The following is a 20139-nucleotide window of genomic DNA, read 5'->3' as shown; positions in this document are numbered from 1 at the left end:
CGTTGCCGCGGAGCTTCTCTTTGGCCGGAGTGCGCGTGGGAATTGCGCATGCGCATAGCGCTATCCGGCGCCATATTACTGAAGACGCATTTGCAATTTTTTTGTGTGCAGTTTAATAGGGGTCAGGGGGACCATGCATACCAGGAAAGGGGGGGGGGTGAGGGGACCATGCATACCAGGAAAGGGGGGTGAGGGGACCATGCATACCACTAAAGGGGGGTGAGGGGACCATGTATACCACAAAAGGGGGGTGAGGGAGCCATACATACCAGGAAAGGGGGATGAGGGGGCCATCCTTACCACGAAAGGGGGAGTGAGGGGACCATGTATACCACAAAAGGGGGAGTGAGGGGACCATGCATACCACGAAAGGGGGGGGGAGGACCATGCATACCATGAAAGGGGGGTGAGGGGACCATGCATACCATGAAAGCGGGGGTGAGGGGACCATGCATATCACGAAGGGGGGGTGAGGGGACCATGCATACCACGAAAGGGGGGTGAGGGGACCATGCATACCAGGATAGGGTGGTGAGGTGGCTATGCATACCAGGATTGGGGTGTGGGAGGACCATGCATACCAGGATTGCGGGGTGAGGGGTAGCATGCATAACAGGATTGGGGGGTGAGGGCACCATGCATACCAGGATTGGGAGGTGAGGGGTAGCATGCATACCAGGATTGGGGGGTGAGGGGTAGCATGCATACCAGGATTGGGGGGTGAGAGGACCATGCATACCAGGATTGGGGGGTGAGAGGACCATGCATACCAGGATAGGGTGGTGAGGTGGCTATGCATACCAGGATTGGGGTGTGAGAGGACCATGCATACCAGGATTGCGGGGTGAGGGGTAGCATGCATAACAGGATTGGGGGGTGAGGGCACTATGCATACCAGGATTGGGAGGTGAGGGGTAGCATGCATACCAGGATTGGGGGGTGAGAGGACCATGCATACCAGGATTGGGGGGTGAGAGGACCATGCATACCAATATAGGACGTGAAGTGACCATGCATACCAGGATTAGGGAGTGAGGGGTCCATACATACCAGAATAGGGATGAGGGGGTACCATGCATACCAGGATACGGATGAGGGGGGCCATGCATACCAGGATGAGGAATGGGGTGCCATGCATACCAGAATATGGATCAGGGGTGCCATGCATACCAGGACAGGAAGGGGGCAGCACATATTAGGATGGGAGACCATATACTAATAAACATGCTCGCCACCTGGGCGTAGAACGGGTTCATAGCTAATATATATCAAAACCCACATCAAAACCCTGTCATGGGCAGCCCATTCTCCAGACCTGAACCCCAATTGAAAACCTCTGGAATGTAATCAAGAGGATGATGAATAGTCGCAAGCCATCAAACAAAGAACTGATTACATTTTTGTGCCAGAAGCAGTGTGAAAGACTGGTGGCAAGCATGCCAAGATGCATAAAAGCTGTTTTTACACTTCATGGTTATTCCATAAAATATTGATTTCTGAACTCTTCCTGAGTCAAAACATTAGTATTGTTGTTTCTAAATGATTATGAACTTGTTTTCTTTGCATTATTTGAGGTCTGAAAGCACTGATTTTTTTTTTTAAATTTTGACAATTTTCCTTTGTCAGAAAAAAAATACAAAATGTATTGCTTGGAAATTCGGAGACATGTTGTCAGAAGTTTATAGACTAAAAGAACTATTTACATTTTACATTAAAGAGAAAAATCAGACAAACTGAACATTTGAAAGTGGTCTCTTAATTTTTGCCAGAGCTGTATATAAAAATGAGTGTATGTATGTGGGTGTATCAGCCACGCCCACTCCACATAGCAACCAATCACTAAGCATCTTTGATTTCACCAGAGCTGTATAAAAGAAGCTGAGCTGTGATTGGTTGCTATGAGCAACAGTTTTCCTTGTAGACAGTTGTGGATAGGATTAAATACATAGCCCAGTCTCCCACAGGAGAGGATTAGATACACAGCGCAGCAGACAGTATGACACAGGATAGGATAAGATACACGGCTCAGCAGACAGTATCACACAGAATAGGATTAGATACACAGCTCAGCAGTCAGTATCACACAGGATAGGATTAGATACACAGCTCAGCAGTCAGTATCACACAGGATAGGATTAGATACACAGCTTAGCAGTCAGTATCACACAGGATAGGATTAGATACACGGCTCAGCAGACAGTATCACACAGAATAGGATTAGATGCACGGCTCAGCAGTCAGTATCACACAGGATAGGATTAGATACATGGCTGAGCAGTCAGTAACACACGATAGGATTAGATACACAGCTCAGCAGTCAGTATCACACAGGATAGGATTAGATACACAGCTCAGCAGACAATATCACACAGGATAGGATTAGATACACGGCTCAGCAGACAGTGTCACACAGGATAGGATTAGATACACAGCTCAGCAACAGGATGAGCCAAAGGAGAGGACATTTTCATTCCAAGAATTCCATTCATTCCATCTGATTTGCCTTTTGATTTTAAACGCCTCCAGTTTCCACTTTGACTGGCATTTGCAATGTCCATTAACAAGGCTCAGGGACAGTTTTTCAAAGTAGTAGGGATCGATTTGCAATCTCCAAGCTTTTCTCATAGTCAATTCTATGTAGCCTGTAAAAGAGTTGGAATTGCCAAAAATCTGTTCATCTTTGCACCAAAAGGAAAAACCAAGAATGTTGATTATCAAAAGGCTCTTGAATGAGTTGAAAATAAAATACTATCAATACTTAGGTAATCATTTAGTTAATTTGTGTTGCAAATTTGTAGTGTTGAATATATGATGTGAAATGTTTTTATGTGCAATATAATCATTATAATTTGTTATAATTAACCACAGTTAGTTACTATGCCCAGGCAACGTCAGGCTCTTCAGCTAGTAACTGAATAAAGTGCAAATGCTTATATAAACCTCCTAACCAGATGCATGAACAGATGCAGAGCAAATACTATAAAACTACAAAGTGTATAAGTAATTATGCCTCCTGAGGAAGCCAATGCGAAATGTGTGTTGAGGCTGTCAGTATGGTGCCACACATGGGTAACAATGGGTAAGAGTTAATTATGGTTGTTTGTATGGATGCAGTTTAACTTAAAGGTGACTGTACGCTGAGAAATTAATTCCCGCACTTATACATTTTGTAGTGGTACAGTATTTTCTCTGCATTTCTTCATGCACCTGGTTATGATATTTATATAAGCATGTGCATTTTATTCAGTTATGAATTGAATTAGATACTCTCCCTGCCCTAATACTGTATGCGATACACACATATTTCTACCTGAGTCTCTGTTCTAATTAGCTTTGCATTGATACATGGTTATATATATATATATATATATATATATTGTAGTGTATCGGTGTCCATGCTGTGCAGTGATGAGGCAGTGACCCAAACAAGTTCCAAACAAAATGTGTTTAATGTCCAAAAACTCACACAGTGCACAGCATGCTGTATCCTCCCGCTCGCGGGCGGGCAAACAAAAAAACAGTCTGGAGCGGTTGCCGTGAGCGACCACACTGCCGTGCAGGGCTGGACTGGGACTAAAATTTAGCCCTGGCATTTGAAGTCACACAAGCCCACTAGCGCGCGCCGCTGCAAATTTTAGACCACACCCTGGCAACACCCATCTCACAACTAGTCACACCCATGTCCACGCCCAACTGCACCCATTTAGCACTGCTGATCACACTGACTTGTACTGAGGGCACAGTGGCTGGCATTATGGGCACATTTGCTGGTACTGTGGGCACACTGACTGGTACTAAGGAAGAGAAAAAACAGAGATAAAGAAAGGAGAGTGAGAGAGAAAGAAAGAACAGACAGAGAAAGAAAAACGAAGGGAAAGAAGGAAAGAACAGAGAGAGCTGAAAGAACAGAGAGAGAGAAAGAAAGAAGGAAAGAAAGAAAGAAAGAACAGAGAGAAAGAAAGAGAGAAAAGAAAAAGAAAGAAAAAAGTAGGGGAAAGAAAGAACAGAGAGAGAGAGAGAGAGAAAAAAGAAAGATTAGAGAGAGAAAGAACAGAGAGAGAAAAAAATGAGGGAAAGACAAAACAGAGAATGAGAAAGAAAGAACAGAGAAAGAAAGAAACAGAGAGAAAGAATTAAAGAAAGATTCTATAAAGATACTATAGCAGCCCAGCTCCCATCTGAGCCACCCGGTGCAGGACATATCATGATCCGCTCACATGACAAGGCGATCCTGCTGTCTGCACTGTCGGAGGACATGGTGATGGATCTAAAGCATTCCTAGTTCCGGCACAATCTCCTCATGAAATTATCTAATTTCCGGTCAGCTTCCAGCACATCATTTCCGGTGGAACATCATGTGCGAGTTTTAAAATGCTCCTCGAGGCTCTGCCGTGTACTCCTGTGTCCGTGGGAAAAGCCAGCTTTGTATGCCTCATACACACTTGGCTCCGCTCCGTACATCCCATACACATATGGCTCCACTCCGTACATACACGGCGCCGCATACCCCATACACACGCGGCTCCGCTCCGTACACCAAGTACACACACGACTCCGCTCCACACACCTCGTACACGCGCGGCTCCGCACACCCTGTACTCGTGTAGCTCCGCTATGTACACCTCAAACACACGCGGCTCCGCTCCATACACCTCGTACAAGCACAGCTCCACTCCGTACACCTCGTACAAGCGCGGCTCCACTCCGTACACCTAGTACACACGCGGCTCCGCTCCATACACCTCGTACACATGCGGCTCCACTCCGTACACACGCGGCTCCGCTCACATTCACTTTGTACACACGCGGCTCCACTTCATACACTTCGTAAACACGGCTCTACTACATCCACCCTGTAAACCCCTCCTGACCCCACACAGAAACTTACCCGCATCCAGCGGTGCACCATGACAACCAGCATGGCAGAGTCCTGCATACACACAGAGGCTCCTGATCATGTGACCCCTGACTCCTTCCTCTCCTGTGACCTCATCACAGGTCCTGTGCGTACAGAGCAGCCAATTGCAGCCTGAGAACGGAGCTGCCTGCAGGGGGGTCAGAAATGCCATGCAGCATCTCATCCCGTCATTGCAGGAGAGGGACCCCGCATTTGCGTGCAGTGACCTGGAAGCAGGAACGGATCGAGCGGCCAACTACAGGCACCGTCCCTTCTGGAATTTGCCAGAAGTGCCCGATCGTCAGTCCGGCCCTGCTGCCATGTACGCAGGGGTGTCAGACCCTTTGGCTCTGCTTGGCCCTGTGTTATTTCATACAGGGAGTGCTCTGCTGACCAACTGCTCTGTCTGCTTACAAGACCCAAATTTGGAAGATGAGAGTGAACGGTCAGCGGAGCGCTAGGAACACAAGGAAAAGACAACTGTTTCTTCTTTAGCCCACGATGAGGAAACCGACCGGCCCCACTACCTTTCTGAAAAAATAAAACCCCATACCTGGTTTTCATGAACAATTCCTTGGTCAAATAACTTGGCCAAGTTCACACTCACTTTTATTCTGCCTTGTGACTCACAGGCAACTTGCTGTGAGCACAAGGCACTCCAATGGATCTAATACACTTCTGAGCACATCCTGGGGGACACATAGTGACCTTCACATATGACACTGGTCACTGCCTCACATACCCCCCCTGTTCAAACTTGTGGGGTTGAACATTTGTCACCATACAGGGGGCCCATGACAGGGCTTCCGCATTTCCCTGTGATTTCCCCGCCCGATGTTCAACTGAGAAACTGAAGTTTTGTAGGGACAATAACCATCTGATGACACGGGCATTCCTCTCTTTTGCATTTCTCATCCAGATGAGGGGTGAATGGTCCATTACCAATGGAAACTGATGCCCGAGCAAATAGTAGCGTAGGGACTCCAAGGCCCATTTAATCGCTAAGCACTTCTTCTCCACTACGCTATAATTTTTCTCTGCTTGGGTCAGTTTCCAGCTCAAATAGGTGACTGGATGCTCATCCCCATTCACCTCTTGTGACAGCACGGCTCCTAAGCCTACCTCTGAGGCATCGGTTTGCACATTAAAGGTATTCTTGAAGTCGGGGCTGATGAAGACCGGCTGTCCACACAATGCTCACTTCAGAGACTGGAACGGTCGAGGATTCCACCGGACCATCACCGTCTTCTTCCCCTTTAACAGGTCTGTTAGGGGTGCTGATTTCCCAGCAAAATTGGGTATAAATCGGCGGTAGTACCCAATGATGCCAAGGAATGCCCTCACTTAAGGGCTTGTGTCAGTTTTGAATGGCCTCAATATTGTTCACTTGGGGCTTGATAACTCCATGGCCGATCACGTATCCTAAGTACCGGGCCTCCATGAGACCTATCGCGTATTTCTTTGGGTTTGCTGTTAACCCCGCGACTCTACCTTGTACCTGGGACAGATGGGTATCCCAATCTGTACTAAAGATGACTATGTCATCCAAATAGGCCGACGCGTAATCCCGATGAGGCGCTAACACAATGTCCATCAGCCTCTGGAATGTGGCCAGAGCCCCATTTAACCCAAAAGGCAAGATGACATATGGATAGAGACCCTCTGATGCTATAAAAGCGGTCTTTTCTTTCGCTGACTCTGTTAAGGGGACCTGCCAGTAACCTTTTGTGAGATCCAGCGTGGTGAAGTACTGGGCCTCCCCCTGTCTCTCAATTAGCTCGTCCACCTGTGGCATGGGATAGAGGTCAAATTTTGACACTTCATTTAACCTCTTGAAGTCATTACAAAAGCGAATAGATTCATCTGGTTTTGGGATTAGGACAATGGGGCTGGCCCACTCACTTCGGGACTCCTCAATGCTCCGAACTGGAGCATTTTCTTAAACATTTGCCGCGATGGCTTGCCTTCAGGCTTCTGGCACTCGGTACGGTTTCATACGCACCAATACCCGGGGCTCAGTGACAATGTCATGTTGTATCATCGAGGTCAGCCCCGGAAGCTCTGAGAATACGTCTGTATTCCTCTGTACGAGGGCTTGAGCCTCCCGCCACTGCTGTTTGAGAGCATCATTTATTTTAACCTGATCCCTGCTGTGTACTTGGCCAGTGCCAGAGGGACCCCTGTTGGTATGACTGGAGTCGACTCTGTGACCAAACATTCCCGGTCCTTCCAGACCTTTAGTAGGTTTACATAGTACAGCTGCTCGGGTTTCCTTTTTCTGGGTTGGTACACTCTATAATTCACTTCCCCCACCTTCCCCCGTATCTCATAAGGCCCTTGCCACTTGGCCATGAGCTTACTCTCTGGGGTGGGCACTAGTACCAACACCCTATCACCTTGTTTAAAGGTCCTGACCCTGGCCCTTTTATTGTACGTGTGGTTTCCATCAGGTGCTCTCTTACTATGGGTCGTATAGCCGCAATCCGATCCTGCATGCTTGCTACGTGCTCAATTACGCTTCGATGCGGAGTGGGCTCTTGCTCCCACATCTCCTTAGATACAGTGCTGTGCAAATTAATTGGGGCAAAGCATTTTTTTAAGTAAAATCGTAAGTTGGTTACCAGTCAGTGATTCAAATCAGTTTTAACTGCTTTGAACAGGTGTGAGTGCCTGTTTAAAGCAGTTAAAACTGATTTGAATCACTGACTGGTAACCAACTTATGATTTTACTTAAAAATTGCTTTGTCCCAATTAATTTGCACAGCACTATACTTTGAGCAATCCCCTTGGATGCCTGCCATATAAGAGCTCAAATGGGGAGAACCCCGTGGACGCCTGCGGTACCTCACGGATGGCGATCATTAGATTGGGCAGTAACATGTCGCAATCCCTCCTATCCTTGGCGACTTTTTTGAGCATGGTCTTGAGGGTCTTATTAAACCTCTCCACCAACCCGTCTGTTGGCAGATGGTACACTGATGTACGTAACTGTTTAATCTGGAGCAACTTACATAGCTCACTGGTCACAGACATAAAAGGGGTTCCCTGATCTGTCAAGATCTCCTTGGGTAGCCAAAAGTGACAAAACATGGCAAATAGTTTACGGGTTATTAGTTTAGCCGAGTTGTGGTGGAATGGTATCGCCTCTGGATACCGAGTGGCGCAGTCTATGACTACCAATATGTGTTGGTGACCCCGGGCGGATTTTACTATTGGCCCCACCAGATCCATCGCAATTTGCTCAAAAGGTACCTCTATAATTGGCAGAGGCACCAATGGACTCCAGTAGTTCGTGGTGGGTGAGGTCAGTTGGCACTCCGGACACGTCGCACAGTACCTTTGGACCTCAGCGTAGACACCTGGCCAGAAAAACCGCTGCATTATGCACTCCTGCTTCTTTTTAGCTCCCAAATTCACTCCCAGCATGTGAGTGTGAGCCATGTCGAGCACCACTCGACGGTAGGACTGGGGCACTACCAGTTGTTCTACCACCTCACCCCTGATTTTAACAACCCTGTACAGTAACTCCTGGTTGATCATCATCCGTGGGAACTCCATCTCCGCACCCGGTTGCTGATCCATCCCATTTACCTCGATTACTCTTTCCTGTGCCCGTATCAAAGTGGGATCCTGAAGCTGAGCTGTTCCGAACTTACCAGAGGACAACTCCAGCTCAAGGATTGGTTGGGACTCCTCAACATCTCCTGCCAATACCTCTAAGGGAAACCTATTTGGGTTACATTCTGTCCCTAGGTTGGCGACCCCTATGGCAGGTATCCCTGACTCAGGATCTTCGGGTTCGGCGCCCGGAATACCATTGTCCCTGATAGGGTTAACCCTGGTCTCCCACAGGGACCAGAACAGGGGTAAGTCTCTTCCCAATACAGTCCCATATAGAAGAGTCTTTACCACTCCCACCATATGTTTTATTTCCCCACACGGGGTGGAGAACGTGACTTCCGCGTTCGGGTACTCTCAGAGGTCCCCATGTATGCATACCACTCTCACCTTACGTCCATTAGGACTATCCCCAGCAACCAGGGACCCATGTACCAGAGTTCCCAAGCTCCTCGAGTCCAAGAGAGCGTCCATCTGGTACACATTAACGAGTACCTTGCAGAGTTGATGTTCGGTACCGGCAGGGTCTGTAGTGGCAGTGCAGACTGGCTGGGTATACCCACAGTCCATGGGCTCTGTTGTTAGGTGGCAGTTGTCAACCACATGTCTGGGCCCTTGGCATTGCCAACACTTAACAACTGCAGCCTGAGGAAACCTTGGGAACAATTTAGGGGACACGGGTCTATTGTCACTCTCCCTCCGAGATACCCCCTCAGTACAGGCTTGGTCCGGTTTTGCCCCTGTGGAGGATTGTGGACTTTTCTCTGGCCCCGTGAACTGGCGGAGACTTACGTGACAGCCGAAGCGGCGCAGTGTCCCATATAAAGTCCTGAGTGGCCGTATACTGCTCTACCAGTCCTACCACCTAGCCAGGGTGCCCGGGTCCCCTTGCCCCACCCAATGCTGTATGGCTCCTGGCAGAGCCCTCACCAGCCAGTCAACCACCACCCTCTCTACCATCTGGAATGGGCTTAATGTCTCAGGATGGAACATTTTTTTAACCAGTTACAGCAAGTCATAGGCCTGAGATCGGGAAGGGTGAGTCTCGGAAAAGGACCACTGAAGCACTCGTTGGGCCTGCACATATGTATTAACCCTCAGTCTGGCAAGGATCTCACCTTTCAGCTTCCCATAGTCCAGGGCATCGTCCCAACTGAGGTCCAGGTAGGTGCCTTCTGTGTATCTCCCGTCAAGATGTTGGATACCACTTCAGCCCACTGAGTCACCGGCTCTCTAGCTCTACAATGCGTTCAAAGATGGTGAGGAAGACTTCTATGTCGTCTTCAGGCATAATCTTCCTCAGCGCTGACCGGACCTTGTACCGAGCCTCAGACGGGAATGCTATCATTGGTGGATCTGCCTCTCACATAGCCGCAATCTGCTGCATCAACAATTCAGTTGTCTGCTGCTGTTGCTAATTTTGTAGCTCCTGCTGCTGTTGCTGCTGCTTCAGCTGTTGCCGCTGCAACTGCAGCACCTCCTGCTGTTGTGCTTGAGACACGGTCAACTGTCTTAGTATTTCCTCCATCTTGCCACAGGCTTAAGCTGCAGTGTTGCAGGCCTGATCACCGACATGTAGCACACTTTGTGGTGTGCCTCAGTTCACACTGCCCACCTTCTCCAACCATATGTAGTGTAGTGGTGTCCACGCTGTGCAGAGATGAGCAGTGGTATAACTACAAAGTTATGGGCCCAGTGCGAACTTTCAAATGGGGCCCACTTATGCCAAAATACACGCACATCTCCGCTCCGTACACGCACGGCTCTGCTCACCTCGTACACATGCGGCTCCGCTCTGTACTATTCATACACACGGCTCCGCACACACATGGCTCTGCTCCATACACCTTGTACACACACAGCTCCGCTCACCTCGTATACATGCGGCTCCACTCCATACACTTCGTACACACACGGCTCCTCACTGTACACCTCATACACACACGGCTCTGCTCACTTCGTACACATGCGGCTCCGCCCCATACACCTCGTACACACACGGCTGTGCTCAGTACACCTTGTACACACACGGCTCCGCTCCGCTCCATACACACACGGCTCTGCTCAGTACACCTCGTACACATACGGCTCCGCTTCGCACACCTCGTACACACACGGCTCCTCTCACCACATACACACGGCTCCGCTCACCTCGTACACACACGGCTCCACTCACCTCGTACACACACGGCTCTGCTCCGTACACCTCACCTCGTACACACACAGTTCCGCTCACCTCATACACACACGGCTCCACTCACCTCGTACACACACGGCTCCACTCCGTACACCTCATATACACTCGGCTCCGCACACCTCGTACACACATGGCTCTGCTCAGTACACCCTATACACACACGGCTGCGCTCCATACACCTCATACACACAGCTCTGCTACATCCACCCTGTAAACCCCTCCTGACCCCACATGTTATGAATGGGTCACGGAGGAGGATAACATGACCAAGCTAAGCTACAGAAAATCAGAGAGGTTGGAAACTAAGCGGATTGCAGACCCCTGATCCTATCCACACAACTAGCAGTAGCCGTGGAGTGTACCTACGATGCCCTTGATGCCTCAGCCCAGCCGGAGAACTAACTCAGCCTAAAGCAAGAAAGGTGAAATCTAAACTGCCCCGGAGCAGACCCCAAAAGAACAGACAGACCCCAAACATATATTGTCGGTGAGACAAGATGAAAACACATATGCAGACAGAAGAATAGACTGAGCAAATGATGGGGCCTAAACTGACTAGACAGGACAGGAAAGGAAAGACAATGTATGCAATCACGCAAAAAACCCTGAAAAATCCAACACGTCTGATGCACAAAAAACCCTGAAGTCACACGAGTTCGCCCCCACTATATCAGCACTCTGGTATATACTGAAAGCAAAGCAAAAAGAGACCAATATAACAGGGGACAAAACAAACTGACACAAGCAGTAGCATATGGGCGGTGATCCAGCACAGCCCCAGCAGGAGCAAGCTGACCCGCACAAAGCAGAGATAGACAAAACCAGATCAAATGCAAAAAGATTAGCAAATAAGCCACTTAGCTGAACCATGCAGGAACAGAGCAGGAGACATCAGACCTCAGAAGGTACAGGAAGAAAATCACCAGCAGGGATTGAAGGAAGTCAGCTGTCTTAAATATACCAGTCAGAAACCCCAGATCTCCAATCGTTATCATCATCATCAGGTGGCAAGCCTCTGTCAATCTGACCAGCTCCACTACCTCCTGTAACCACCAGAGGGAGCCCAGAAAGAGAAGTCGCAACCCCTCTGTCAATCTGACCAGCTCCACTACCTTCAGTAACCACCAGAGGGAGCCCAGAAAGAGAATTCACAACACCCACACATACACTTACCCTCATCCAGCAGTGCACCATGACAACTAGGTCGGCAGATCCTGCATACATGAGGCTCCTGATCATGTGACCCCTGACTCTTCCCCCTCCTGTGACCTCATCCCAGGTCTTGTGTGCAGCCATCGTGTCAGGCCAATTGCAGCCTGGCAGCCACTCAAAGCAAGGAGCTGCACAGCCAAGAAGCGGCTGCAGCTCCCCGATCGGGCCCCTAAACGCTCTGGGCCCCGTCGCAGCTGCAACCCCTGTGACCGCGATAGTCCCACCCCTGGTAATGAGGCGGTGACCCAAGCAAGCTCCAAACAAAATGTGTTTAATGTCCAAAAACTCACACAGTGCACAGCACGCTGTATATTCCGGATCGCAGCCAGAAAAACAAAAAAACAGTCCGGGATCGGTTGCCATGAGCAACTGCACTGCCGTGTACAGAGGGAATGCTCTGCAGACCAACTGCTCTGTCTGCATGTAAGACCCAAACTGACATACACAAAACCCTCTTGCAGGTTTTTTTTTCTTTCCTCCATACTCTTATAAGATCTGGGCTGGAGGAAACCGACCGGACCCAATACCTTCCTGTAAAAATAAAACCCCTTACCTGGTTTTCCTAAACAATTCCTTGGTCAAATAACTTGACCAAGCTCACGCTCACTTTTATTCTGCCTTGTGACTCACACGCAACTTGCTGTGAGCACAAGGCACTCCAGCGGATCTAATATGCTCCTGAGCACATCCTGGGGGACACATAGCGACCCTCACATATGACACCGGTCACTGCCTCACAATAATATATATATACAGTATATACAGTGGGGCAAAAAAGTATTTAGTCAGTCAGCAATAGTGCAAGTTCCACCATTTAAAAAGATGAGAGGCGTCTGTAATTTACATCATAGGTAGACCTCAACTATGGGAGAGAAACTGAGAAAAAAAAAATCTAGAAAATCACATTGTCTGTTTTTTTTCATTTTATTTGCATATTATGGTGGAAAATAAGTATTTGGTCAGAAACAAGCAATCAAGATTTCTGGCTCTCACAGACCTGTAACTTCTTCTTAAAAGTCTCCTCTTTCCTCCACTCATTACCTGTAGTAATGGCACCTGTTTAAACTTGTTATCAGTATAAAAAGACACCTGTGCACACCCTCAAACAGTCTGACTCCAAACTCCACTATGGTGAAGACCAAAGAGCTGTCAAAGGACACCAGAAACAAAATTGTAGCCCTGCACCAGGCTGGGAAGACTGAATCTGCAATAGCCAACCAGCTTGGAGTGAAGAAATCAACTGTGGGAGCAATAATTAGAAAATGGAAGACATACAAGACCACTGATAATCTCCCTCGATCTGGTGCTCCACGCAAAATCCCACCCCGTGGGGTCAGAATGATCACAAGAACGGTGAGCAAAAATCCCAGAACCACGTGGGGGGACCTAGTGAATGAACTGCAGAGAGCTGGGACCAATGTAACAAGGCCTACCATAAGTAACACACTACGCCACCATGGACTCTGATCCTGCAGTGCCAGACGTGTCCCACTGCTTAAGCCTGTACATGTCCGGGCCCGTCTGAAGTTTGCTAGAGAGCATTTGGATGATCCAGAGGAGTTTTGGGAGAATGTCCTATGGTCTGATGAAACCAAACTGGAACTGTTTGGTAGAAACACAACTTGTCGTGTTTGGAGGAAAAAGAATACTGAGTTGCATCCATCAAACACCATACCTACTGTAAAGCATGGTGGTGGAAACATCATGCTTTGGGGCTGTTTCTCTGCAAAGGGGCCAGGACGACTGATCCGGGTACATGAAAGAATGAATGAGGCCATGTATCGTGAGATTTTGAGTGAAAACCTCCTTCCATCAGCAAGGGCATTGAAGATGAAACGTGGCTGGGTCTTTCAACATGACAATGATCCAAAGCACACCGCCAGAGCAACGAAGGAGTGGCTTCGTAAGAAGCATTTCAAGGTCCTGGAGTGGCCTAGCCAGTCTCCAGATCTCAACCCTATAGAAAACCTTTGGAGGGAGTTGAAAGTCCGTGTTGCCAAGCGAAAAGCCAAAAACATCACTGCTCTAGAGGAGATCTGCATGGAGGAATGGGCCAACATACCAACAACAGTGTGTGGCAACCTTGTGAAGACTTACAGAAAACGTTTGACCTCTGTCATTGCCAACAAAGGATATATCACAAAGTATTGAGATGAAATTTTGTTTCTGACCAAATACTTATTTTCCACCATAATATGCAAATAAAATGAAAAAAAAACAGACAATGTGATTTTCTGGATTTTTTTTTCTCAGTTTGTCTCCCATAGTTGAGGTCTACCTATGATGTAAATTACAGACGCCTCTCATCTTTTTAAGTGGTGGAACTTGCACTATTGCTGACTGACTAAATACTTTTTTGCCCCACTGTATATATACTGCTCAAAAAAATGAAGGGAACACTAAACAATACAATGTATTGTTTAGCGTTCCTTTTATTTTTTTGAGCAGTATATATATATATATATATATATATATATATGTATGCAAACAATGTGAAAAACATATAGCCAGCTCACCATAAAGGAGTTCCTCTTGATGCAGTAATCGGTGTTCACCTGATGTTTTGCACGGATCCAGGCAGGGAGTATGCCCCAACAAATAGAAATATAAGAAAATTGGGATCCAGCAAAAGGATGAAAGTTCACCAGATTTGTAAAGACTTCTTCTTTATTGATCCATTATGTCATAAAAAGTATAAGGAACTCCAATCAATTAATAGCATTCCAGCAAGGGACTACATGTTTCAGCACTATGTGCCTTCCTCACGGTCCATGAGGAAGGCACATAGTGCTGAAACATGTAGTCCCTTGCTGGAATGCTTTTAATTGATTGGAGTTCCTTATACTTTTTATGACATAATGGATCAATAAAGAAGAAGTTTTTACAAATCTGGTGAACTTTCATCCTTTTGCTGGATCCCAATTTTCTTATATTTCTCTCTCTCTCTCTCTCTCTCTCTCTCTCTCTCTCTCTCTCTCTCTCTCTCTCTATATATATATATATATATATATATATATATATATATATATATATATATATATATATATACACACACAGGGGTTGGACAAAATAATGGAAACACCTAACGTTTTGGCATCATAATCTTCGAACATGTTATAAACATGCAAACCGTGACATATGGTAATGTTTTGTAGTTGATTATTTGTGTTATGTGATATGTGTATGCAAATTAACTGTTTTGCAGAATTGTAAGAACATTGATGAGAACCTGATACCAATGGCAGACCTCTCGGATTTTCAAAGAGGCCAAATTGTTGGTGCCCGTATGGCAGGCGCTAGTGTAACAGAAAGTGCCCGAATGCTATGGCGTGTAAAGAGGTATTGTCTCCAAATTAATGACTGCGTTTTAAAGAGAGGGAAAAACGTCCGCAGCAAAGCACAGGTCCGGCCGAAAGTCGAAGTTGACTGAGAGAGACCGTCGGACTCTAAAGCGAATTGTGAGAGAGGATCGCAAGACCACGGCTCCGAAAATCACTGCTGAGCTCAATGAACACCTACAGAACCCAGTTACCACGAAAACTGTTCGTCGGGAGATGCACAAATCTGGATTCCACAAAAGAGCTGCAATTAGAAAACCGCTGCTCTCAATGACAAATGTTTCCAAGCATTTAGAGTGGTGTAGAAACCTCCAGAATTGGTCCCTCGAGCAGTGGAAACATGTGATATTCTCAGACGAATCATCGTTTACCCTATTTCCGACCTCCGGCCAAGTGTACGTTTGGAGACAGCCGAAAGAAGCATTCCATCCAGACTGCCTTCTCCCAACCGTAAAACATGGTGGAGGTTCTGTGCTGATATGGGGTGTTATTTCGTGGAGATCCGCCGGGCCAATGATATCCCTTCATGGAAGAATTAACAGCCGAGATTATTTTGACATTTTGGGCGACCAAGTGCATCCTATGGTTCAAGCACTGTTCTCGGAGGGGAACGCCATCTTTCAGGATGATAATGCCCCAATTCATACAGCTAGAATCATTAAAGCATGGCACAAGGAACATTCTAATGAAGTTGAGCATCTCATCTTGCCCCCACAATCCCCAGACCTCAACATTATTGAGCATTTATGGTCGATTTTAGAGATTCAAGTTAGACGTCGATTTCCGCCGCCATCGTCGCTCAAAGAACTGGAGGGTGTTTTAACTGAAGAATGGGCTATAATTCCTTTGGAAACAATTCACACCTTGTATGAATCCATACCTCGGATAATTGAGGCTGTAATCGCCGCAAAAGGTGGACCTACACCATATTAAACTAACTTTTTTTGATGTTTCCAGGTGTTTCCATTATTTTGTCCAACCCCTGTGTGTGTATATATATATATATATATATAAGAACAAAAAGGAAATCCAGCAAGAAGTCAGCAAACCAGGGTTGGAGTAAAATGATGCTTTTCTTTATTTCTTCAACAAGGTATAAAAAGGTATAAAAACGACCCACAAGAATCAGAAACCAGAGTACATGGCAGAAATAAGCGCAAATGGGACTACGCGTTTCGGCGGCCTTATCCGCCTTCTTCACGGTCCAAACCTAATCTGCTCCTTGTATGTGGAGCCATATAAAAGGCAATCCTGAATAAAATTAGTGCAAATAATTACAAACATGTGTGCAGAAAAAGGGTTTAACCAATTCGCTATTGTGGATTAACTAACAGCATTGCTACAGAAAAGACAACTTTTTCTTATGTAATAAAAAATACAAATAAACGTCCTAGTTAATGACATGATGTATAGGATGAAAAAAAAACAAAAACACCACTGGTTTGCTGAGTTCTTGCTGGATTTCCTTTTTGTTCTCCTATTGAAGGATCTACTCCTAATCCAGTCCGTGCAGGTACTTGATTACCAGGTGGGAAAGACCCATGAGTCTCATTGCTGCAGCTGGACACTGATACACATACTCCATATATATATATATATATATATATATATATATATATATATATCATATACACACACATAACTGAAAGCAGAAGTTTGCATACACTATATAAAAAGACACATATGCATGTTTTTCTCAATATCTGACATGAAATCAGAATAAACCTTCCCCATTTTAGGATTACCATAACTATCAATATTTGCCAAATGCCGGAATAATGAGAGAGAGAGAATGTATTAAGGCATTTTTATTACTTACTGCAAAGTCAAAAGTTTACATACACTGCCAAAAACCCATCAGAAGCTTAGAAACACAAAACATCAACATGTGGGCATTCCACAATTGTTTAAAGACATAGATGTTTTGTGTTTGGAAGCTTCTGATAGGTTTTTGGCAACATCTGAGTTAATTAAAGATACACCTGTGGATCTATTTTAATGCACACCTGAAACACACTGCTTCTTTGTGTATCATCATGGGAAAGTCTAAAGAAATCAGCCAAGATATCAGGAAGAGAATTGTGGACTTGCACAAGTGTGGCTCATCCTTGGTATAATTTCAAGATACTTGAACGTGCCTCATTCATCTGTACAAACAATTATATGCAAGTACAAATAAGATGGGAATGTCCAGCCATTATACCGCTCTGGAAGTAGAAGGGTTCTGTGTCTGAGGAGAACTTTTACATAGGGAAAGGAATCTTCTGATAAAGATAATTCAGAATTAGCTTGATAAGCCATTTTGGGGGTCTTTAACCAAAAGGCATATGAAGGACGCAAAAGCAATAATAAAGGATTTTGGGGATATGTCAAAAGTAAAAGAAAAGTCAAAGATGCTATAGGATTTTTACAGGATGAAAATGATGAAATGGTAAGACAGGATGTTGAGAAGGCTGAACTTTTAAATTCCTATTTTGCATCTGTTTTCTCTCAGAAAGGAAATGTAGCATCAACTGTTATTCACTGTCCTATTAAGGGAATAGAAGAATCCAGGATATCTATAAACAGAAAGATAGTGAGGAAACACTTAGCTAACCTAAATGAATTCAAGTCTCCAGGTCCAGATGAATTACACCCCAGAGTACTGAAGGAGATAGCAGAAGAAATTTTTGCACCCCTCTCCATAATCTTTGAAAATTCTTGGAGAACAGGAGAAGTGCCAGAAGACTGGAGAAGAGCAAATGTTGTTCCTATCTTCAAAAAGGGGAAGAAGGTGGACCCAGGCAACTATAGGCTGGTGAGTCTGACTTCTATACCAGGAAAGATCTTTGAACAAATTATTAAACAACATGTATGTCAATACCTGGATAAGAATGAAGTGATTAAACAGAGTCAGCATGGTTTTGTAACTAATAAGTCATGTCAGACTAACTTAATTTCCTTCTATGACGGTATCACTGATTGGGTGGATCAAGGAAATGCTGTAGATATAGTATATCTTGACTTCAGCAAAGCATTTGACAAAGTCTCTCATACAATCCTTATTGAAAAAATGTCTAAGTATGGAATGGACAAGGCAACTGTTAGGTGGATTCATAACTGGCTTAGTGATCGGACCCAAAGAGTGGTCGTAAATGGCTGCACATCCAGTTGGAAGAATGTCTCAAGTGGGGTACCACAGGGCTCTGTCCTGGGCCCTGTATTGTTCAACATCTTTATCAACGATTTAGATGAATGAATTGAGGGTAAACTGATTAAATTTGCTGATGACACAAAGCTAGGAGGGATAGCTAATACTAGAGAAGAGAGAGAGAGGATTCAAAAAGATTTAAATAAACTGGAGAAGTGGGCAGCAACTAACAGAATGGTTTTTAACAGGGAGAAATGCAAAGTACTACATCTGGGCAATAAAAATGAAAAAAGCATATATAGAATGGGAGGAATAGGGCTAAGTGACAGCACATGTGAAAAAGACTTGGGTATACTAATGGATCACAGACTGAATATGAGTCAACAGTGTGATGCAGCAGCAAAAAAAGGCAAATGCAATTCTAGGATGTATTAACAGAAGCATACAGTCTAGATCACGTGAAGTCATTATTTCCCTCTACTCCTCTTTGGTCAGACCTCATCTGGAATATTGTGTCCAGTTTTGGGCACCACATTTTAAAAAAGACATCAACAAACTGGAGCAAGTTCAGAAAAGAGCGACCAGAATGGTGACCTGTCTGCAAACCCTGTCTTATGAGGAAAGGTTGCAGGATTTGGGAATGTTTAGTTTGCAAAAGAGAAGACTGAGAGGAGACTTAATAGCTGTCTACAAATATCTAAAGGGCTGTCACATTGTAGAAGGATCAACTTTATTCTCATTTGCACAAGGAAAGACTAGAAGCAATGGGATGAAACTGAATGGGAGGAGACACAGATTAGATATTAGAAAAAACTTTTTGACAGTTAGAGTGATAAATGAGTGGAACAGGCTGCCACGAGAAGTGGTGAGTTCTCCTTCAATGGAAGTCTTCAAACAGAGGCTGGACAGACATCTGACTGGGATGATTTAGCGAATCCTGCTTTGAGCAGGGGGTTGGACCAGATGGCCCAGGAAGTCCCTTCCAACTCTACGATTCTATGATTCTATGATTCTATGACAGCATAAAAAAAAATATTATCTTAATCTTACCTGTAGTTAACTCCAGGTGACTGAGTTGTTGTGAACATCAGAGTAATTTGATCTATTACTCCCGATTGTACTGTACATCTGTGTCAGCTGACAAAACTGAGCTCTACTTTTTTCATTCCTTGTTTATATTCTTGCTTTATTGCATTTGCTCTTGTTGAGTAGAAAAGTAAGAGCCCTCCAGTGTCCCATTAATTACTATTACCAATACATCTTACCTGCAAGCCTCTCGCACCTGCATAGTTGTTCCCAGGTTTTCCCTGATCACCCTAGAAGAAAATATAATTTGAGCATATTTGTTTTAACTTTGAAAATGTATTTCATTTTATAACAATACATTCACTGTATGCGAGCGTAGTGTATGTATTTGCATGCATTGTTCAGTGACCTATTACATATAAGTTCAAAGTTAGTCACCTAACTCAGAAAAGAATGGGACAGATGAAGCATTAGTGGTTATCAGAATGAATGACTGTAAGTCTTTATAGTCCAGGAAAAAAAAAAAGAAGAAAAAAAGTAGCAAACAATATCAAACAACTATGTAAGAGTTGTAATTAAATTTATAATAGAATTTATTTTTACATACAATAGATCCTGGTAATCCGGTATCACCTCTTGCACCAACATAGCCTAGATCACCAGAACTGCCCTTGAAAAAGAAAAAAGTGTTTAGGAAGTCAGTCAACAGAGAATATCAAAA

At 45.2% G+C, this 20139-nt stretch overlaps 1 protein-coding gene across 1 annotated transcript in view; it reads right to left on the bottom strand.

Annotated features, from left to right (window-relative positions):
- Positions 1–20139, bottom strand: part of LOC141099719 (uncharacterized) — a 772310-nt gene that overhangs the window by 275629 nt on the left and 476542 nt on the right. The window contains exons 18-19 of the mRNA XM_073587712.1: positions 20026–20088; positions 19658–19708 (exon numbers count right to left, since the gene is read on the bottom strand). Of these exons, the coding sequence (XP_073443813.1) occupies positions 19658–19708; positions 20026–20088 (114 nt within the window). The remainder of the gene's footprint in view (positions 1–19657; positions 19709–20025; positions 20089–20139) is intronic.

Source organism: Dendrobates tinctorius, unplaced genomic scaffold, assembly GCF_039654945.1.
Source record: "Dendrobates tinctorius isolate UK_male_01 unplaced genomic scaffold, ASM3965494v1 ptg000102l, whole genome shotgun sequence".
Classification (NCBI taxonomy): domain Eukaryota; kingdom Metazoa; phylum Chordata; class Amphibia; order Anura; family Dendrobatidae; genus Dendrobates; species Dendrobates tinctorius.
This window is presented reverse-complemented; position numbering and strand designations above follow the sequence as displayed.